The 23,889-nt window shown below is 45.3% G+C and overlaps 1 protein-coding gene across 5 annotated transcripts in view; it reads right to left on the bottom strand.

Annotated features, from left to right (window-relative positions):
* Dennd1b (DENN domain containing 1B) overlaps positions 1-23,204 on the bottom strand; it is a 168,983-nt gene extending 145,779 nt beyond the window's left edge. For 3 of the 5 annotated variants that reach the window (XM_048357390.1, XM_048357395.1, XM_048357391.1), the window contains exons 1-2: positions 23,086-23,204; positions 19,666-19,730 (exon numbers count right to left, since the gene is read on the bottom strand). In XM_048357390.1, coding sequence (XP_048213347.1) covers positions 19,666-19,730; positions 23,086-23,102 — 82 coding nt within the window. In that variant the 5' untranslated portion in view covers positions 23,103-23,204. The remainder of the gene's footprint in view (positions 1-19,665; positions 19,731-23,085) is intronic. The other 2 variants (XM_048357394.1, XM_048357393.1) reach the window with 2 other exon arrangements.
* Positions 23,205-23,889: the final 685 nt, after the last annotated feature.

Below are 23,889 nucleotides of genomic sequence, written 5' to 3'. Positions count from 1 at the left end.
TACTCAAGAGGTTGAGATCTGACAATCATAGTTCAAAGCCAGCCCAGGCAGGGAAGTCTGAGAGACTCTTATCTCCAACAAACTACCCAAAAAAAGCTAGAAGTGGAGCTGTGGCTCAAGGGGCAGAGCAATAGTCTTATACAACAGAAACTCAGGCCTTGAGTTCAAGCCCCAGGACTCGCACCAAAACAAAACAAACAAGCAACAACAACAAAAACGGGGAGGGGGATTTGATACAAGACCTGTGTTTGGGTAGAAAAATGTAAAACTGAGCTTAAAACTCGATTATCATCTCCATCTTTACCATCATACTTAAGAAAAAAGTCACTCCATGTTGGGGATTCATCTTGGCCTTAAGGGGGGAAGGGCGAGGAGAGCGCTCCCAAGACGCCGCCCTTCCCCCAGCCCTGGGGCAGTGTGGAAGTGAACCACACCTATCTCCTTCTGTGTCCAGAACCAGAGGGGATAGCTTTGAGACCATCCCCCACCTTGCGCCAGTGAGCACCGGTGCTCTTCTTTCGCGGGCTTTGCCCAGAGGGCGGTACTATGGGAAGTGACGTTAGCCCATGAGGGAGGTCCTTGGGAGCTGCTCTTGGATGGACAAGCTCGCCAGCCTATCGCAGCTCATGCTCAACCCTCATCATCACTACTATATTACTGTGAGCCCCTCCCGGTTAAATTGGATTGCTCTCCGAAGCGTCTCCGAGATCCGTCTGTGCCTGGCTTCCTTGGTGGGTAAGGAGGGAGGAAAAGGGGATCTCGTTTGGCCACGTGCACTTTAGGCTCGCCCGTGTCCCTTCGCTCCACCTTGGCCGCCCGCGGGTCGGGCGCCCAGGGGAGAGGGTGAAAAGGGGAGCACTGATAAGGGAGTAAGCTTAGCATCCCCGCACCAGGGGAGGTAAATCTAGCCCGGCAACTCCAGAGTCTACTTTTCACGGGCTCTCACCCACATTTCCTAGGTGGGAAACAATGTTCTGAAATGCTCAAGTGCTGAGATACCACTGACCAGTCTATAGTCATTGCTGTGGGAGGAACCAGGGTCTTCAGTAGCTAAGCAAGTGCTCTACCACTGATCCCAGGGCCTTCACTAGCTAAGCAAGTGCTCTACCACTGAGCACACTCACAGGGCCTTCACTAGCTAAGCAAATGCTCTACCACTGAGCACACTTAGATTCACTTTTATGTGAGTTTAATGACATTCACTTGGAGGAAAGCTTTTACTGAATTTGAATAGCATCATTTTGTGCTGGAAGGAACACAATAAATATCTAATCCAATGTATTTGAGAGTCAAAGACATTCGACGGCTTGCCTGGTTCTTCCATTTGTGAAAATGAAATTTTAAGTTGTGCATGGGTCATAGAAATGGCCCCTGCGGAAGCCCACGCTGCATTCCCGGGTTCTGGAATGATTGCACTGTACTACTACGGGGGGAATTCCCTCCTTCTGAGTGTGACCGCCACTTCTGCTGTCTTGCTCATTGTGAAAACAGTGCAGTAAATGATTACTGGAGATTTACCCACACCTGCATTCTGCAAACATCTCCTTGAAACTATTTCACAGGTGAAATTTCTCAAGATAGTACATAATGGAGTCTCTTACACACACACACACACACGCAACATCGATGCTCAAGTTTCTTACATAAAACTCATCGTATATATGTCACCAATGCACAGCTCATAAACTTTAAATTTTCTCAAGATTACTTGTAATTCCTAAATAAGTGCTATGTAAATAGTTGCTATAACTACTATTGGAGGGATAATCAGAGGAAAGTCTACATGTTCTGAAAAGTTGTGTTTTTGTCATTGGTTGTTTTTTTTTTTGGCAATGCTTAGTTATATTTCCAAATCAAAACTAAAGCACTAAAATTGTATTGTGTATCTAATGTATAATCACTCACATATTACAAAAATACATGTTAGAAGAAAGGCATAAGGGAAAATAAAAGAGAGCAGGAAGGCCTGCCATTATATGACCATTCATTTTAAGTAGCCAAACATATTATAGAAAGCAATAATTCACATGTTTAATAATAAATATTGCATTTCTTATAAAAATTAATGTTGGACATAATATTGTTATCAACAGATATAACATCAAGTGACACCATAAAATGAAAAAGTATACATATGAATCTAATGTAAGTATGAAATTGCTAAAGCAATTAAAAAGGATTATGTTGAGAAGTATATCCAGCCATGGATAAGCAAACTATTATGAATCTACACTTTCTTCAGCTTTTACACCACACATCCAAGTACATCGTGACATACAATTAAAGTGTATTTTTGTACTCATTGGCTTTTGTGTTTTTTTAGTATTAAAACTGATGATTGGGGGCTGGGGATATAGCCTAGTGGCAAGAGTGCCTGCCTTGGATACACGAGGCCCTAGGTTCGATTCCCCAGCACCACATATACAGAAAACGGCCAGAAGCGGCGCTGTGGCTCAAGTGGCAGAGTGCTAGCCTTGAGCGGGAAGAAGCCAGGGACAGTGCTCAGGCCCTGAGTCCAAGGCCCAGGACTGGCCAAAAAAAAAAAAACAAAACTGATGATTGGGTCAGGGAAGGCATCGATGCTGAGATATGACTAACATTCATGCAAGACTTCAAATCCACTGTGGCCTCATCGAAAATCTCCAAGACCTCACCGCAGGGGCACAGGCAGTGAAAGTCAGTCCCAATCAATCTTCTCTCTTGTCTCCTATCAGCCACCATCCGTCCTGCCCCACCTCCCACCCTGTCCTCCTGTTCAAACAGAACCCACAGCGCCTGTTAGAGACACTGCTCCTTCGTTGGAAGCAGACACAGAAGGAACAAGCACATCAATACTCTGGCAGCATCTACTAGGACAGTCACTTACCCCGTGTCCCAGGCAGTGAATCCATGAACCCCACAGAGGAATGGCTGTGAGGAAGGCTACAAACTCTTAGATACACATCACAAATCCTTGGGGTTCATTAAAATAATCTAAACTGTGCCCCAGGAACCTGATTCCCCAGACAAGTGATTCATACTCTAAAATCTGTACGGCCGGTAATTGTTTGGCTCTGAAAGGCCTCTCCGAAGCTTGTGTTGAAGAGGCGTGGTGTGGACAGGTGTGGGGGTGAAGCCTTCGGAAGGTGATGGGGCCGCGAGGGTTCTGATATCCAGATGGATGGATCTATTAATGGATTCATCATCTGAGGCATCCTTGGGAGGCAGTGGGAGCTTTAGGAGGCAGGGCCTCGATGATAGAAGGGGGTCGTCGGTGTGTACCCCGGAAGACTAAGCAGCATTCCCCAGACCCTCCCGGCGCCACCTCCCTGGAGTCTCAGCTGCTTGGCAGGCTGAGGCAGGAAGCTAGTCAGCTCGAGCCCCGGAGTTCCAGGGCAGCTGCTTAGAGCACGGGTTCCAAGTGCTCCCAGGGTAGCAAAGCCACACTCGGCAGAATAAAGGGCGAGACGGGAAGGACTTGCAAAAGATGAGGCTAGAGATACCAAAAAGGGGATCCGAGACAAATTACGCGGGGGGCCACGTAGGCCCCTGGAAGGCCCGAGGTCCTCATTTGGATGACGGTAAACAGCAGAAGGGGTGGAACGCGTGAACTAGGAGTAAGGCCTTGAGACTGATAGCCAAGACTATGAGTAAATATCTATTATGATGTTCCATGTGCCTGGCAATATATGGCGAGGCTTACCAAAAAAAGAGGAATGCTTGCTTTGGTGAGTTTGGTGAGTTTGGTGATCTAGTTAAAAACTGAAACAGGAACATATCATAAACAACAGGTTTAAAACTGTAAAGGGCACCACATAGTCTTGTAACATTATTTTTTTTCTAAACCAAAGGAACTGGAGCTTAAAAGGGGGAAATGATTTGTGTAGTCATAGAACGAATTTCTGGTTCCCATAGAACTACAGTTAGGTTCGCTTTGATATTTATTTAGTCCACTTACGATATTTAGTCCGCTTATGCAATGGCATAAAGGACAAACAAGATAAAGTTAAGTTTATAAGGTGCTTTTGCACTGGTCCTATAACTCACTTCTATGATTTCCAAAGACCTTCCCTATAGCTCTTTGAGGGAAAGAGTGAAAAATAAACCTGGCATCTGAGTTCATGAGTAAATCCAGAAGATGGAACAATAAAGGGCCTTCTGTGTTTTGATAAGGAAAGCATTCAAAGCTTTTCGTATAAAGATTGTATTTTTCTCCCTAACAAAGAGTCTCTGTTTTCCCGGGTTTCTCAAGCCTACAAAAATAGAGGTCCAGGGAAGTAAATCATTGTCCTGAGTGTTGATAGAGCTAGCTTCTTTCACATCAAGATCAAACATCACTGGCTGGAAAAAAAAAACTAAATAAAGGAACATCTCCTGTGTACTCCACCCCACAGTGACAGGACTTCGGACAGACCCCCAAGACAGCAGAAGCAACACACACCAAGCATGCGCAGCTACACTTCCAACCCCACCCGGCCAAGTGGAACCCAGAGACACACAACGCCATCACAGTCATGCCAGGCCATTTACACACAGTAACATTTGCACATCAATAATCACCAAAGCTGTCCGGGGCTGGTGGCTCAGGCCTGTAATCCTTACTACACAGGAGGCTGAGATCTGAGGATCATGGTTCAAAGCCAGCCTGGGTAGGAAAGTCCGTGAGAAGTGGCGCTGTGGCTCAAGTGATAGAGCCACCAGCCTTGAGCAGAAAAGCTTAGGGGCAGTCCCAGGCACTGAGTTCAAACTCCAGGAATGGCTTAAAACATAGTTTAATTTGTGTAAAGCCTAGTTTTGCTCTGTAGAACAGTATGCACATTTAAATTATATAGGGGAATATTTAATATACCACAGCACTATATCAAATCAAGAAAGACCACCAAATATGACAGTCTTTTACAAATTTCTCCTACAATTTTTTTCTTTAAAGCAAGCAGTAATGCATTGTTCATAAGTGAATTGTTCTAGGCACTAGTGTCTCACATCTATCATCCTTAACTACCCAGGAGGATGGACTGTGATTCAAAGTCAGCCCAGGCAGACAAATCTTTTATCTTCAATTAACCAGCAAGAAGCCAGAGCAGAGCTGTGGCTGAAATAGTAGAACACCAGCCATGATCTGGAAAAAGGCAAGCAAGAGTCTGATATCACTTCAACTGATATCATCTGATATCTGATCTGATATCATCTTCAACTGATATCAGTTGAAGATCCAATACTGTAGTTCCAAAAACGAAACATCTAAATAAATACAGACGCTAATGCTACCTGGCGCTGGGGTGCAGGTCGATGACAAAACAGAATACTTGCCTAGCACACTCAAGGCCCTGGGTTCAGACAAAAAAAAAACAAACAACAGATTTTCAACTACAGGCATATGTTCTCATAGAACTAAATAACTGTAAACCAATCCAACATTCTTACCATCATTATTATCCAAACAGTGATATCCAAGGACCATAAACTAGTATACTTCATCCTCAGATTTCTACTGTGTTTTGTAGATAATGACACACTTACTGAAGGCCTATTTATCTAATACGCCAAGGAACTTGAAAGGTGGAAAAGACAACGTCTCTGGCATTCACAATCCTGCATCACACTGTGCATTCAGTGTGGTAACCCAAAGCAACTCAAGATTTCACTCCTGGCCATAGCCAGTAACAGACTAGCAGGTCCACTATCAGCAACATAATAAAATGGAAGTATACAAAGTATTTAATGGCTCATATATAACATATGTATGTATATATATGTGTGTGTGTGTGTGTGTGTGTGTATATATATATATATATATGTATATCCAGTGTGTTTAAATTAGATAACAGAGCAAGGTTTTGGTCTCTAAGAGAATGCCCACTTCCACCCCCCGGGGTGTTCTGTCTACAGACAGAACCCCAGCACACAAGCAAAGCAAAGCAGTCTTGCTGATGAGCATACAAAGAATCGGGGGCAGGTGGCGGGGGGGGGGGGGGGGAAGGATTTTGTGAAGATGGGCGGGTAAATACAAGGAACTCCAGACATCTACCCAGAGATCCTATCAAGTCAGCTGCACGAGGCCAGGACGGCATTCCACCACGCCTGGCAGGGAGCAGGTGGAGATTCCGGTGGCCGTGGCACGCAGACGAGCTCCGGGCACTCAGGGAAAGGCAACGAGCCCGGCCCCAGCAATGTCACCTGGCCGGGAGAAAACCCCAGGGGCGGCTCATCTTCTTCACTTCCCAGAGCAGAGGCACTGGCTGGGTTTTCCTCTAGACTGCCGACTTCAAGATGTTTAATGAAGGCAAACGATCATGAAAGCCGTCTTAGACTATGAACCTAATGACCTGACTAAAGCAAACAACCTTGGAAGAGACCGTCTGTGACCATGGAGCAAAGGACACATGTGCTAACAGCCTTGGAGGACAGAAATAGACTCGTATTAAAGGGCAGGGGTGCTTCGTGCACACCAGGGGTTTGCCTAAACTCAGAGGTCCTGGCCCTCAGTGCAAACCACGGCACCACCTCTGAGCATCCATCGACTCCGGTTCACACACCGTTCCTGCAACGTCGGCACAAGCAAAAGGGATGCACATGTTTTTACCCTGCCCCTTGCTGGGACAGGAATCATGAAGTCCTCCGTTTCTAATTGCTTCTTCTAACAGCATCATGAAACCGATGTGGTAAACCAGTGAGCATTTCAACAGAGTGCGACCTCATGGCCCTGCACGGTTCCTACCTAATTAATTGTCTAGTCTTGGAGGTATGATATTCAAAACACACCCAACAGGGGCTGGGGATATGGCCTAGTGGCGAGAGAGCTTGCCTCGTAGACATGAGGCCCTGGGTTCGATTCCCCAGCACCACATATACAGAAAACGGCCAGAAGTGGTGCTGTGGCTCAAGTGGTAGAGTGCTAGCCTTGAGCAAAAGGAAGCCAGGGACAGTGCTCAGGCCTTGAGTCCAAGGCCCAGGACTGGCCAAAAAACAAACAAACAAACAAAACACACCCAACAAAAACGGAATCAAACTCAGGGCTGGAGGCAAGGACGAGGCCAAGTTCAAACCCAGAACCACAAGAAAAAAAAAATCAAATTATCCAGCAAAACAAAATTTTGTATTTACTAAAGGAAGACGTTTTCAAGTGTCAGTAATATATAATAATCAAACATTATCAGACACATAGAAAAGTAAAATGAAATCCATAACCAGGCTGGGGGACAAAAGGAGCACAGAGTGAATAGAAGCCAACTGGAAAATTAAACATATCATTGGCTGGGCAATAGATGTGGCTCTTGCCTGTAATCCTCGCTACTAAGAGACTGAGACCTGAGGATCACAGTTCAAAGCCAGCCTACGCAGGAAAGTCCATGAGACCCCTATCTCTAACTAACTAGCAAAAAGCTGGAAGTAGAGCTATGGCTCAAGTGGCAGCGTGCTCGGCTTGAGCCAAAAAGCTAAGGGACAACACCCAGAACCTGAGTTCAAGACCCTGGACCAACACCAAAAAAAAGTGTGTGTGTGTGTGTGTGTGTGTGTGTGTCTGTGTCTGTGTCTGTGTGTGTGTGTTTCTGTTAGAACTAGTGGCCATGGATTTTAAAGGAGCTATATGGTAGGTGGATCAGTGAGTCCTCCAGTGTCTACGTGCTCATCCTGAGTGCCTGTGAGCCTGTTAGTCAACATGGGAATTGTAAGGCTGGGAGTGTGGCTTAGTGGTGGAGTGCTTGCCTAGTACACATGAAGCCCTGGGTTCGATACCTCAGTACCACATACACAGAAGAACACATGAGAATTGTTACCAGCGCATGGAGCTCACCTCTACCTACAACCCCAACTGCTCCAGAGAAAGACACAGGAAGAGCCTTAGGCCTAGGGCAGCCTGGGGGAAAGGTAGCAAAACACTGCCTTAGTGTAATCTGGGACAGCAACAAGAGGAAACTGATAGAACTTATTAAAAATATTTCAGTAATTTTTAAATTAAAATACATGAAGAGGAAAAGACTCCATGTTTCAGGCTAAAAGGAAGTAAGACTAGCTCAAGCTGCAAATCTACATAAAGAACGCCAGAGATATACAGAAATACAGGACTTCTTCTTTCATGTCACCACTTCTTTAAAATTAATTTATCATTTAAATAAAATGTCACTTATTGAGAAATATAAACTATATATATGTATATATAACCTACAAAAAAATAAAAACGTATGACAGCACTATGAATAGCACTATGCAAAGAAATAAGCACATACAAGATTATTGTTAGATACATACAAGATTATTGTTAGAAAGTTCTTAGTTTTGTGGTGGTATGGTTATAATTTGTGGAAGATATTATCATGCATGATTTATAATACATTTTTCAGGTTACTAAAACCAAAACTAAAGGAAAAGCAAAAGTACTTCTAAAATGCCATTCATCTAGAAGGGCATCAATGGTTGCTGTCTGTAATCCTAGCTAGTCAGAAGCCTGAGATCAGGAATATCATGGTTCAAAGCCAGCCTGAGCTGAAAGGTTCTCAAGACACTATCTCCAATTAACCAGAAGAACAAAGAGCTAGACAGGACACCAACACCACAAGTAGTAGAGCACCAGCTATAAGCAAAAAAGCCAAGAAAGAGCTAAACCTTGAGTTGAAGTGTTCCAGCCCCAATACCAACATACATATACACACACATACATACATACATACACACACATGCATACACATGCAAAGGCACATGTGCCCAAATCCATTAATATGGAAAAAGGTAAGAAAAGAGAAAAGTAAAAACTACTACAACAACTGAGAAATCAACACTATCATGAAATGGCAGGTTTAAATCTAGTGTCTATGACTGCACATTTGAAAGGCAGTGATTATGAGACTAGCTTTAACTGCAAAATTCAAATATACTAATTATATATAAATAGAACTAAATAGTCCAGGCATATGTGATTTTAAAACAAGAATGGAAGAAGGAACTTCATGCAAACACTAATCTTGAGGAAGGTAGAGTACTTCGAATCAGATAACTAAACAAAGACAACCACTATTTCTAGAAACAGAATCGCCTTACATTTAAAGAGCTAGTTCATAAAGATCCACAAACATGCATGTATAAGAGTACTTCCAAGTTTATGAAGCAAAACCTGACAACTCTAAAAAGGGGAAACCAATGAAGTTACAATCATGCATAGAGATTTTAGCAGTAGCTGACATCATAGCTAGGTAGCTGAAATAGATAGACCCCAAGATATCAATAAACACATTAAAAGATCTGAAGAACACTACCAATTGACTTTATCTAACTGGCAATTATACAATACATCCCAACAACTACAGAAAATAAACTCTGCTTAAGTGCACAATGACTCTTCCTTGAGACAGTCCATATCATGAGACCTTGGTTTTAAATAATCAACTACATTAGGCACTGGTGGCTCATGCCTGTAATCCTAGCTACTCAGGAGGCTGAGTTCTGAAGACCAGCCTAGGCAGAAAAGTTCTCGAGACTCTTATCTCCAATTAACCAGAAAAAAGCCAGAAGTGGCTCTGTGGCTTAAGTGGCTGAGCACAGTGATCTCTGCCATGTAGCTTCCCCAACAACAGACAGAAGAAAGTCAGCACTGAGAGTTGATACAAAGGCCTGCTAGAAAGGGGGCGGGGGGGGGGCGCAAATGGAGACAACAGAAGAAAATAGACAAAAAGGCAAAATAAGGAGAGAAAGAATGCAAATGGAGCAATATTGAGAAGTCTAAACAGAATCAGGAGCCTTAGCTCCTCCGGGCACAGTCATGCCTATTTAATCAGACTTTAGGAATTAATAATGGCTCTCTCAATAAAAAGAATATGCTGTGCTCGCAAATGCAGAAGAGAGATGGCATTATTAAAAAGTTAAATACAGAAGATGATGCCAGCCGTCTTACCAAATGACCTCAACGCACTTGGGAAAAGAGAAAAGGAAGTATGAAGGGCTATTCATGTGTTTTACAGTGTGAACGCAATCTGAAAATAAGAAGAAAACATTTTTTTGCACATACTGTTAAAAAATAGTATGTTCTAGATAAATATTGAGGAATATCTTTCTAGATGATAAGTTGGCTTAGCTATTATAACTTCTGTGTAGTCTTTAGTTTCAGTTAGCACTTTTGTATAGTTGTTAGTTTTTCTACGTTTTCTCTACTTAAAACATGACATGGAAGTATTACTAGGTCTGTACTGTCAGATGGAGAGAGATACAGAAGGAGCTGCAGATCAAATTGCTTTTGAGCCCAGATTTTTCCTAACTGCATAATAATCTGATGCTACTATTGATACATATAATTACTAAAGTACTCTTAATGAAATAATAGTTTGAAAGGGGACAAAAGTCTTGACAATATAAGCATCAGCCATATCGAAAAGAAATTACATGAGGAGACAAGCAAAGGAAAATTTCTACTCATCACTGCCAACTTAAATGGCATCACTTTCCAGACTTGACCGTACTAACAACAAATGAGGGGAGAGAGAGCACCCAAGTTTTGGGTCTGTTAAAAATGGAAAGGCTTCCTTCTGCAGGAGCCCTCGGGGAAGAGGCCGGAAGCTCCACCTGCTCTTTCCCTACCATGGGCTCCCGAAGAAGGGAGAGCGAAAGAGGGGCGTTCTGGGGCAGCTCTGGATGGAGTCCCTGATTTAATAGTGCAGCAGGTCAGGAACAAGGATGATGAAGACACTAATGCATTCTGGTCTAATGGGTTGAGTTCACTTTGAAAAGGACATTTCGCAGAGATGGAAAATTTGTAACACACACACACACACATACACACACACACACGGCGAGGTCGACTCTACTAACTGTCCTCAAAGGGCACACTAATATCACAACCGGAAAGAGCACAACTCCTTCCAAATCAAAGATAGCCTTGCAAGGAAAGGCAAAAAAAAAAAAAATTCAAGACATGAAAAAATTTCAAAGTGACATGGCACTACCCACTGTCCAAGGACTGGGAACATAAACACGAAGTACACCAAACGGTAAAGGTGAAAGGCAGCAGGCCCGGCCCAGGGAAGGCCCTGCCCCATCCCCACAGGTGGGGGCCAGAGGAAGCACCGGCAGGTCTCTGGGGCCAGGCTGCGGGTGACAGACCCCACAGGTAGAACACACTTGCTCTTTGCTAGATTCCCAAGCCTATCTTGTAGGTGAACTTTCAGCTTCAAATAGTATTAGCTTGTCCCTTAAGAGCACTGCAGAAATCATCACTGACCAAATCAGATTTAACTGTATCTTTAAAAGACCAATTCTAATCACATTATGTTTCAAAGGAAATTTAAATTGCTCATGTCTAACTTGTCATATGTTAAGTACAAGATAAATTATATATCTTGAAGGACTAAGTCACCCTATAAATGTAAACTATAAGGTATCCTAAACATAACCTCTTACCTTGACAATTAAAAAGACAATATATTAGTGTTCACTGATTTCCAATGTTATCGATACCTTAATCATGACATTAGTTTTTTTTTCTTTTTCTTTTGTTTTGTTTCATTTTTGTGCCAGTACTGAGGTTTGAACTCAAGATCTAGGAATTGTCCCTTAGTTTTTCCACTCAGCCACTTGAGCCATACCTCCACTTCTGGCTTTTTGCTAGTTAATGATAAGAATCCCATAGAATCCCATGGACTTTCCTGCCTGGGCTGGCTTTAAACCACCTTCCTCAAATTTCAGCTTCCTGAGTAGCTAGGATTACAGGTGTGAGCTACTGGTGTCTGACTTGATCATGACTTTGGATACATCATAAGCGAGAGAATAGAAGTAATTCTTACAAGAATAAAGGTTTAAAAAAAAGTTTAATATTACATTCCCTTTCCATGCCCATATGGCTATTGCTAATTGGAATGATACCTGAGGGAAATGGGCCAAAAATCAAAAACAAAAAAAAAATCACAAAAAAAGTATTAATCTACCATGTTAAAGTAAAGTAAATGGGTTTAATGAGTAGATCCTAAAGAATTTTGGACTTCTGTACCTGACTCAAAGGCCATGCTTAGGAAAATGATATATGTTAATCATTACACTCTGGGTTCAATTATGTCACCATCTACTAAGTTAGAAGGAGATATCACAAATCCACTCTTCCCATTGGTGCTTGATGTTACTATTTCTACTTTTTAGAGTAAGCCTTCCATGTCACTAGCAATACTAGAGCCAACATTAGAAACCTGGAAGCTATAATTAATAATTCTCAGCTTACTACTTCCTCTCTAACATGTCTAAACCTGTACCAATGAACAGGAATGACACACACCCCCAATGAAATTAGGCCTCCCCACTACAGGCCCTCATCAGCAACATCACACCGTTTACAGAAAAACTAAGGCTCCAAAACTTCGTTCTTCTTGAAGTAAGATTAAATGCACTGAGGATCTCTTACAGCTTATGTCTAGGGTGTGATTTAGCTCTTAAAGATGTATAACTGACATTGTATCTTTTCAACAGAAAATGAAAACTATATTTTTCTAAAGCCAAATAAATTAACCTCATTAACTGCTTGTAACAATTACATGGAAAATGCTACTGTACTTAGTATAGCAGTAAAAATGACCTAGAGCTTGGGGAAAATTACTAAATAATCATAACACCTCCTCTTCTAAATATCCCCAAATACCAGAATCTAAGAAAAAAAAAATATTTAAACTCCTTTCTATAACAATTCCGTGCAAACTGTTAAGGCCAACAATACTTTTGCTTTACACACCCTTAGGATTTACAGCATTCTGGTGGGTTAAACTACATCTCAATTTACTGACTTTCTAGTATTTTCAGCATAAATATCCAAGTTAATTTGAAACAATCTTATCAAAATAATCATCTACACTGTACAACTAGTCAGGTAAGAAAGTTTTAAGAGCACTTGATATTAATCAGTAATAAATCTGAATACCAAACACACCCTAATACTGGTGCATTTTTGGTCCCAAAGCAAGATAAAATTACTTTGAAATGACTAATTTCAGGAAGCTTACACATCTATAGAAGACCATTGGATAGAACTGAACTGACAGTTGTGTGCTTTTCAGATTCAAGTGATAAATAAGAAGGAACTGGAAGAGGAAAAGCCTCTATCTGATCTTTACCATGGCTGCCTACCAAGTTACAGTTTGTGGTTTAGCAACAGTTTTATTTTTAAAAGGCTGTTTGACATAAAGCAGCCATTTTTGGTGCCGGAGAAAATCTACAGCTTTTCGAAGCTTTCTACATTAAAAGTACTTTAGGCATTAAGAATTCTTCAACAGATACTGGCAAACCAATCTTCCAATTCTATTCTGATGTCCGCAAATATAACTTAGCAAATAATCACTGGGGGGGGGGGGGGATAGAGGGGAGGAGGGAAGGGGAAGGAAAAAGAGAAAGGGGGAAGGGAAGAGGAGGGAGAGAAGACAAACAAAGGTTTGAATTCTTAATTCAGTCTTTCCAGTTTACCAAACCACGTCGTTTTCCTCTTTTGCTCCTTTGTTGCTCAAAACCTTTGGGGATCAAAACCATGGCTGAGCTTGTTTCTACCACAGAACCACATCCCAAGACCACACTCTATCTTGTTAATTAACATGCCTTTACCAAGTTTTCTTTAAGATAAAAATGCTCCCAGGAGGGCTTCCAGTATCAGTGGTTCACAACTCATTAGGCTTTACTTTAATCAGATACTGTAAGTACCACCCACTTACTTAGGGAGGGAGTTATTTGGAGATTGAGAGGTAATTCTGAACTCTGTGTCTGGGAGGAGCCTTCATCCTACCACCCAGTCTCAGCAGACTACAAAAGTATGGTCAGGAACTGGAGAAGCAATGTAAATTTGCCTCTAAGTGGACCTAGCAGGTGCTGTCTACAGAAACGCCAAAGCTGGGTGCTGGTGGCTCAGACCTGCAATCCTGGCTGCTCAGAAGGCTGGGAAATGGAGTGTAGTTCTGGTAGTAGCACACTAGCATTAAGCAAAAGCAGCTCAGGGTCTCCAAGTTCTTTTATGCCACCATTCTACGCAATTCAGCAAGTACACTCTCAAGGTTAGTGACCAACCGGTCATGGAAATGGGACCAAGATCCCTTCCTGGGCTATGGCCTAGTGGTAGAGTGCTTGCCTCGTATACATGAAGCCCTGGGTTCAATTCCCCAGCACCACATATATAGAAAACGGCCAGAAGTGGCACTGTGGCTCAAGTGGCAGAGTGCTAGCCTTGAGCAAAAAGAAGCCAGGGACAGTGCTCAGGCCCGGAGTCCAAGCGCCAGGACTGGCCAAAAAAAAAGGAAGAAAAGAAAAGAAAACTACTCAGTGTAACAATATGGGACAAACGGCATCTTAGCAGCTTGTCTAAGCTATGTGTAATTCTTCCCAGCCTGAGTAAAAAGCATTTCCCATGAAAAAAGAAATCGTCTTGCCAGGTGCTAATGGCTCAGGCCTGTAAATACTAATTATTGAGGAGGCTGAGATCTGAGGATGGAGGTTTGAAGCTAGCCCAGACAGACAAGTCCTGGAGATTCTTACCTTCAATTAGCAAGCAAAATACTGGAAGTGGGGGTATGGCTCAAGTGTCAGCTGTGAGCTCAGAGCTGAGTGAGAACAGAAAGCTGAGAGTTCAAACCCCAGTACCAACACACACACACACACACACACACACACACACACACATATGGAAAGTATCAATCTTAATCACTTCTACAAACAACTCTCTGAATTTAGTCAACATTTGTTCGCTAAGAGCCCAGAATTAAGCTAGATCGAATTTCTTGTTTACTCTGTGAAGTTTCACCAAACATGCCAGATATTGTGATAGGTATTTTCTTAAGAATAAGAAATAACGTGATCCAGGAGGAACTTCCTTCAAAAGCAGGGCAAAAAGATAGTCAGCTTCTCTATATGACTATATATGACTAAGTCAGACACCTCTGTAAGAACACTACCAAACACTTGCTAAAATACAAGCAAAACAGAAAAAAAGGAGGTTGAGAAGTGTCTTTTCATGCAGGACATTAGTGAATGCTGAGAATTCTTTGGTTTATGGTTCTGATTTTTTGTTTTCCTTTCACTTTGTTTGTTTGTTTGTTTTTGCTTGAACTAGGCGCCCAGGCATTGTCTCTGAAGTTTTGGTGCTCAAGGCTAACGCTCTATTGATTGAGCCACAGCTCTACTTCAGCTTTTTGTGGTTAACTGGAGATAAGAGTCTCATAGACTTTCTTGCCTGGGCTAGCTTCAAACCGTGATCCTCAGGTCTCAGCCTCCTGAGTAGCCAGGATTACCAGTGTGAAAAGAGCGGAAGATTCTTAAACTGTTCCTGTGCATTAGAATTAAAAACTGAGAACAACTTGAATGTGATGTCCAATGTGAGAGGTTTGTAGCAAAGGAGGTGTTTGTTCCTAAAATTAGTCTAGATAAAAAGAAGAGAATAAACAAGACTGCCAAAAAAATGTGTTTAAAACTAACAAGAGCGGGTCCTGAAATCCCAGCTACTCAGAAGGCTGAAATCTGAGGATCAGGGCTGGAAGCCAGCCCAGGCAGAAAAGTCCTCACGAGACTCTTAGCACCAATAAACTACTCAAAAAAGCCGAAAGCTGTGTGGGCTCAAGTGGTAGAGCACTAACCTTGAGCACAAAGAGGCACTTGAGCACTCAGGCCCAGAGTTCAAGCCCCTGGACCAGCAAAAAAGAAAAGGAAGGAAGGAAGGAAAGGAGGGAGGGAGAGAGGAAGGGAGGGAGGGAGGGAGGAAGCGAGGGAGGGAGGGAGAGGGAGAGAGAGGGAGGGAGGGAGGGAGGGAGGGAGGGAGGGAGGGAAGAAGGAAGGAAGGAAGGAAGGAAGGAAGGAAGGAAGGAAGGAAGGAAGGAAGGAAGGGCTAATAAATAGAACTGTTAGAACAAAGATATATTAAATAGGCAGATATAAATAAGAAGAGTAAGGATCTATACTCAGAAGGACAAAACTCAGTTTTGTGTATTTTTATGTTCCTTAGTTTGATTTTGGGAAGCATACTGCATTGGTCTTTTCAGAACTTCCCTGCACCACACGTAGCTTAGACGCTAACACTTCCTCATATTATAAAACAGGCCACGCTGCACTTAGGTGGGGCCACCGCACAATTAGAGGCAAAAGAACAGCGATCAGACCCTGGAGCCGGACTGCAGACAAATTTCTCCTCCCCTCTGGGCTTCCACTTCTCCGTGTGCAAAATGAGAGAAACCACTTCCTATCTCCTAAGGTTTCGGTGAGGTTTGAACAGCGAGTGCTCTCCACGTGCCCCAAACTACAGCCTGGCTCAGAGGAAGTCATCAGCACAGGGAAGAGCCGGAAAGCCAGAGTACTGAGAGGGAAACCCTGGAGGGAAGCATCCCCACGTTGTATTCATTTCCGGGAAGTCCTGAATCTCTGCAGGGGTGGTAGGGTAGCAACAGGCTCTGTGAGTCGCATAGAAAAGGGGACATCACAGCTAGCTGGCCCGCCATCCCACCCACACAACATCTGTCTGCTGGGAGCAAGGAAGCCAGCAAAGAGAAGGACAAATGCAACTGGCTTGGAGACGTGCCAGGAAGAACACAGATCTACAATGTCGGCAGCTCGTCTTGTCAGGGAAATCTCCATTAATACCTCAGTGTGCTGTACCCCCACCAGCACCAATTCCACCACCCACCCTCCACAGCACCGCTTACTGTTCTAAAGGGGCCGTGTTCAGAAATACGAATGCAATGCCTTCGAGCAAAGCCCCAATAGTGTGATTGGCCAGATGCAATATCACCTTACCATACCTAGCTAAGTCATGTTTGACAGCTATCTTGATTCCAAACATGTAACTAAAACAGTTAGTAATACCTTGTCTCTAAAGATACTTAAGCTATTTGAGATAAATGGCGGAACTGAAAACTATTTCACGACCAAAGAAAGCATGCCAAGTACTCTCACGTGAAAATTAAAAGATGATTCGATCTTAGCATAGACCAAGTGCACCCTGAACATGTTTTCTATTTTCACAAATGGTCCTCCAAAAAATGAAGCAATTTTCTGAGCAAACCTTTTACAAATAGGGTTTTAATTGATTTCCTAGCATCTATCCTTTACCACTTGTTTAGTAAGTCAATTATCACTGTCTTCCCCCAACCCTTCCACCTCTGTTCACATCATGACTGCCTGCCTGCATAGGCAACAGCCAGGCTCATGACAGACAAGTCAGCCCACCCAGATCCAAGAAGAGGTTTTCTAGGGGATTTTAGGAAAGAAAGTGCTTGGCTCTAAAAAGCCACCAACAGCTAGTCAGTCATCCCCAGTCATAAACAAGAACACAGAGTCGCAGCATCTATGACATCAGCAGTGTCACAAAGAACCCAGGTCTTACAGGGCATAGTTTCTGTGGGTGGCACTGGTGCCCCATCTCTGTGGTTCCTGTTATATGAACGACCAGATTTCCTTAGTATTAAAGCCAGTGTTATTGATTCATTTGTGTGTGTGTGTCGATCCTGGGTCCTGAACCCATGCCTCCCACACCAGCGTGGCTTTTTCTGCACAACGCTGATGTTCCACCACTTGGGCCACACCTCCACTCCAGCTTTTTGCTAAGTGAACATAAAAGTCTGTCTGAGCTGACTTCACCTGGATCTCAGATCTCAGCCTCCTGAACAGCTAGGCTTACAGACATGGGACACCAGCACCTGGCTTAAACCACTTTTGTACTACAGCCCAAAGCATCGTAAGTCACAGATTTTTATCTATTACTAAACAAAACTTTTACCCCTGATCAAGTCAATGTTGACAAGTAAAATCATCTTGCTTTGACATGCCTTATTAAGATAAACAGATTGCAGGTAGCCAAGTTGGAATAGTCCAGGAAAATTTAAAATAATGCCATTATAGTTCCCTTGGACAAAAAAAAATATAGAAAAATCAAACTCCCACCTTGACAAAAATTTTACTTTTATAGCCCTCTTAGTTACAGACCATTACATTTTAGGGTGTAAAATTTTTAACTTATTAGACCCTAGAATATTCAACGTGTTCACACAATTTAAGTCACAAAGAGAGGCTAATTTTCTTAACCTGGTTGAATTCAGCTTTGTTAAAAAAAAAAAACTTTAGAATTTGCTGACAATTGCAACAGAATGGATTAAATGTAACCCACAAAGAAATCAACATTATTTATCAATTTAATTATACTTCCAACTTTACCAGACTGAATAAACTGGTAAAATACAAATGAAGATGTTTCTAGAAAGTAGTGATTTAGCTGGGCACTGGAGGCTCACAGCTATAATCCTAGCTACTCAGAAGGCTGAGATCTGAGGATCATGGTCTGAAGCCAGCCAGTGCAGATCTAAGTTAGTGAAGCTCTTATCTTCAATTAATCATCACCAAAAAAAGCCAGAGGTGGAGCTATAGCTGAAGTGGTAGAGCACCAGCCCTGAGCAGAAGAACCTAGAAACAGTGCCCATGCTCTGAGTTCAAGCCCTACGACTGGCACCAAACAAAGTAGTGCTTTAAACACAACAGCAAAGTGAAAGATAAGAATGTCAGTAAATCAGAGGTACTCCCAGAAATAACTAGCTCACGCAACTAAAAAGGGCCAGAGACGCAGTGGGAAAGGTCCACCGAGTCTTCCTGTGAAGGTGCAGATCTCTAACACACGTGCACACACAGATCAGATGGTATACAAGGAAAATTGATTCGTTCATCACGATCGCTTTAGGGTTTGAAAACTGGGCATTTAAAATGACAGAGCCTCCACGTTTTCCCCAAAGAATCTGGCTAGTTTCATACCCACATCCTCTGAGCACTCCATTTGCGGATGAGCTCTACAGGGTAGGTCCGTTCCGCGCAGACAATGTGGGAGGAATGCAAGTGCACGCATTTTACTACACACACACAGACAAAAGCCGGTGACCTCCTTCGGGGGAGGTAAACCCCGCCCGGCTGTAGCTCAAATGGGCCAGAAGCCCAGCAGGCCCAGCTGGTGGAGTGGGAAATGTGGGTGGACTTCCTCCCTAAATGTCAGCCCAGCTGTGGTGGACAACCTAGCCGGGCTCCTCTATTTTAAGGTGCGCAGCTCCAAATTACTTCCGAGTTTGTCATTGCTGGCTGGTGTCTGGGGCTGAGGCGGCCGAGGCTATCAGATGGCCCAGCAGTCTGTTCCCACACCTCGCTGGGCTCCCTGCCTTCCAAGCACAGCCCTGGGAAGGCACGCCCGGACGCCCCGGGCAAGGGCGCCTTACGGATGAGGAGCTGCTACTCCTTGCCCTAGGCGGCTCCCCATTCCCCAGCAAAGCGCACATACAATATAACAAGAGGGGGCAGAGACTCGGAGTTCCGTAGGAGCTAGTACAGAACCGATGGCTGAGAACCTTCCCGGTGCCGCTGAAATAAACCCAGGGGGAAGGGCAGCTCAGTTCCCATCCGCATTCCGGGCGGTGCCTTCCCTCTGGGCAGGGAGAATGTACACCCCGTTTTAGTAACAGGTGCTGGATGTTCACATGCAAATGCAAGACTGCAAAGAGACGCACCCTTTAGAACTAAAGATAATTTAATCAACAAAGCAAGAAAGCCCAACAACATCGATAACGCTCAGGATTTCTACAACCCCAGGGCAAAGACCTGGCCTACGTGCAGAGTGGCTATCTAGAGCTATTATTTTCCTGATGCTATCACAGCCTCACCGGTCCAAAGTATTCACTTGTTTGGCAGACTCAATTATTTTAAGAATAAAAAGAACACACATACCTTCATTTTCAGAGGCAGGACATTTCACTTTCAGTACCAAGTCAAAAGTCCTTTCTGGATTTTCCCTAAAATAAAAAAAAAAAAAGAATGTGGTTATATTTATTTTCTATGAGAAAGAAACATCTCTGTATGGCTTATACATAAACCTGTTTACATGGGGGAGGTTGTTGTGAAGTACAGGTAAGGAGGCCTACTACTTGAATCTCCCACCCCTATATTTAAAAAAAAAATCCAAAGTAATCCTAGGCTGGGTTGGTGATTCAGACTTGTAATTCCAGCAACTAAAATCATGGAGTTTAGGATTGCAGTTTGAGGCCAACCAGGGTAAAAATTTAGTAGTAAGAACCATGGTTCGCTGGTGGTTTAGGCCTATAAATCCTAGCTACTCAGAAAGAAGGCTGAAATCTGAAGATTGTGGTTCAAAGCCCGCTGAGAAGCAAAGTCTGTGAGACTCTGACCTCCAATTAACTACCAAAAAGTGGTGCTGTGGCTCAAGTGGTAGAGCGCTAGCCTTGATCAAAAGAAGCTCAGGGACAGTACCCAGGTCCTGAGTTCAAGCCTCAGACCTGGCACAAAAATAAATATAATAAAAATGTTAGCAAGAACCTATCTCCACCAATGAGCCATGCAATGAATGGTAAGGCCTGTGGCCTAGCTATTTGGGAGACATGAACCGGAAGTTTATGATCAGAGAGAGGCTGGCCCTGAGCAAAGGACCCTATAGGAAAGAACATAACCAGGGCAAAATGGGCCAAAATGGGTACAGCATATGGCTATCAAGGATTTAGAGGGTTTGAGATCAATTCTCAGTACTTCAGAAATATCAATAACAACCAAAATATTTACCTAAACTTAATGAAAAGAAAAACACTGTCTTGGTGTTATTTGGAGTCAACTAGAATAAAGTGACTCCATCCAAAAGAATCTTTTTTTAAATCTTGCTCTTGTCTCAATGAATTTCATGTAACTTTGTGATGGTGAAAGGGTTTCTGTCAGTTTGTCAATGGAGGAGAAGTGATACTTAGGAGTTGTGAGACGTGGGGCAGAGCATTTAACCTCTGAGACTCTTCTCACCTCATCACAAGTAACTGCGAGATGATAAACCAAATAACACATGGGCAAGCACTTGGTAAGGCAGGGCTAGGCCAATGCAAAGCTGTGCTGAGTCAAAGCTGAAACGCCAGCACTTCCCTAAGTGTCTTTTTAACTACAAACACACACACACACACACACACACACACACACACACAGCTTAACCCAGGTTCTCAGGCTTTCTTTACAACACCAGCCTCCACTGGCTAAGCTCCAGCCCCAAAACATCACGTCGCATTCCCTGAGAAAGGCGCCTTGCACACGCCTCTCTGGCCAGGTAAACTCAGGGCCGAGGCTGTTGTCCCAGAGCATTTTTGCTCAAGCCTTGCACTCTACCACTTAAGCCACAGTGGCTCCACTTCCGGCTTTTTGGGGGTGGTAAACTGGAGGTGAGAGTCTCCTGGGCGTTCCTGCCCTGGCTGGCTTTAAACTGTGACCCTCAGATCTCAGCTTCCCGAGGAGCTAGGATCACAGGCGTGAGCCACCGGTGCTTGACCCACGCAAGCATGTTTAAAGAAGCAAGCTGCTACACACTACAAGTCTAACAATAGCAACAATATGACAGATAGATAGATGGGTATAGATATAGAGATAGAGATCCACGTCGCTTTTACAACCTTCTATTGGGGACCGGGACAGCTGCCCCTGCATGGAATTTTCCCACCAGGAACTCTAATGGTATGGAGCTTCATTCAGAAGTCACTGGCTTTTTCTCTAGCTTTTCACACACTCACTGATTAAAACTGTAAAAGTGAACTGAAATCTGTTCACTGTTTTTTTTTCTTTTTAAATCAAAACACAGTTCTGTTCTATTCCCTTTCCGTCAGAAGACACGAGTGTAAGCCCCGCTGGTAGGCGCGGTTACCACCTGGATGCCAAAGCCACGGCTTCGATCATAACAGGCAAAATTAAATAAGAAAAGGAGGCAAAGTCGTGACACACGGTGCCAGAGGATAAGCACGAGAATCCTAGCTAGCCCTGCTAAGAAGACATCCACGTCTTCGTACAACTGGAGATAAGAGTCTCTCAAACTCTCCGGTCCCAGTTGGATCTGGCTTTCATCCAGGATCTTCAGCTCCCCACCTCCTAAGTAGCTGGGATTACAGGCATGAGCCACCAGGACCAGGCCACAGGGACCACTCTTTTAATCCGTGCTTTCTTGAAGAAGTTAATGCCGGCCCTGACTTGTAAATAAACGCCGACTTAAAAGAACGCTACACAACGTACATTCACAGCCACAGGAGGTGACAGGCCACACAAGGTCACCTGCAAAGGGACATTTTCTCAGTCACCCGCTGTCAACCTGTAACCATGGAAGTGACCTGGACTCAGGTGATTTCCTCTCACCACCGACATCAATGCCAATAAGTAACCTTGTACATCCACCGGCCCACCATGGTGAACTGAATAATCCCAACCCACAGAGTCGCTCTATTTTCTTCAGGATGGCTCATACCCCAGTGCGATTGGAAAGGCCTTTCCGGTCATACAAATCTACACATTTATTATTGAAGGGGGGAGGGTTGGGACGGGAGTCGGGTGGTGAGAAGTAAGAGGAGAAAAACTTCCCTCCCGGGAAAGTTGCAGGAGAGAAATAACAAAACCCTGCCTCGAGGGTGCCAGAAAGCAACGTCCCCCGCCTTGCTCTCAAGGCTTCCCACCCCATCTTAGCGACACACCCCTGGAAGAGGAGCAGGGCACATACACACATGCACACATACACACATGCACACATACACACATGCACACATACACACATGCATAAGGTCCTGGGGGATGGAATTCTCCTGCACAAACCCCCTGCCCAGGGCACAGCGGTTGCAGACAGACAGACAGACAAGACAGGCAGACCAGACGGACAGACAGGACAGAGAGGCAGACAAGACAGACAGACAGACAAGACAGGTAGGCAAATTGACAAGACAGACTGCCTGCCAGACAGACAGACAGACAGACTGGCACACAGGCAGGTGGACAGACAGACAGACTGGCACACAGGCAGGTGGGCAGACAGACAGACTGGCACACAGACAAACAGAAAGACAGCAGAAAAACTGACTTAGTGACTGACAGACAGACAGATTGACTGAGCGACGGGGGGGGGGGGGGGGGGGGGGGGGGGTGGCCGGGCCGCGGGGCGGAGGCCGGGAGGCGCGGCGCGGCGCGGGGCGGCTTTGTCCCCGCGTCCCCCGAGGTCGGGGTCGCGGCGCGGCCTCCGGGCCGGGCGGGCGCTGCGGCCTAGCGCCCCCCCCCCCCGCGTGCGTGCCCCGGGCCGGGGTCTCTCGCGCCCCGGCCCCCCCCCCCCCCGCGGCCCCGGCCCGCACTCACTTGGTCCTGCAGTCCATGGTCACATGTCGCGGCGTCGGCCCGTCCGCCCGCCCCCGCCGCCCGCCGCCCGCGGGGAAGGAGGCCGCAGTCGGCGGCGGCGGCCCCGGTCGCCCCCGCCCCGCCCCGCCCGCCCCGCCCGCCCCGCCTCTGTGACAGCGGCGGCCCGGCCGTCCCCGCCCGCCCGCCCGCCCGCCAACCCCGCGCCGGCCTCGGCCCCGCCGCGGCTCCGCCACCTTCCGCCAACCAGGAAGTCACCGGGAGGGGACGGGAGGGGGGAGGGGGAGGGGAGCGGGAGAGGAGGGAGGGGGAGAAGAGGAGGACGGAGGAGGAGGGCTGGGCAGAGGAGGAAGCCCGTCCCCACCACCTGGGGCTCAGGACCTAGGGTCAGCAGGGCTGGGGGGGGGGGGGTCCGCTGCACCCCGGCACCCGCCCTCCCCCCTCACCCCTGCACCCCGGTCCTCCCCCTCACCCCTGCACCCCGCCCCCTCACCCTGGCAACCCGCCCTCCCCCCTGCACCCTCACCCTCCCCCTCCCCCCTGCTCCCTCCCCCTCACCCCTCATCCCTGCACCCCGCCTTACTCCTCACCCCTGCACCCCGCCCTCCCCCTCACCCCTGCACCCCGGTCCTCCCCCTCACCCCTGCAGCCCAGTCTGTGCTCTGAGACATGCACAGCCCCCCCCTTTCCAGAATGTTGTCGTGCACAGGCTGAACAGCTGTCCACCCCCCCTCCACACACCCCTGCCTTCACAAGGGGGGGGGGGAGTAGGGGACGTTCCTGGGCCTGGCCTCGCTCTGAGCACCT

This window comes from Perognathus longimembris, chromosome 11 (genome assembly GCF_023159225.1).
Source record: "Perognathus longimembris pacificus isolate PPM17 chromosome 11, ASM2315922v1, whole genome shotgun sequence".
Classification (NCBI taxonomy): Eukaryota; Metazoa; Chordata; class Mammalia; order Rodentia; family Heteromyidae; genus Perognathus; species Perognathus longimembris.
This window is presented reverse-complemented; position numbering and strand designations above follow the sequence as displayed.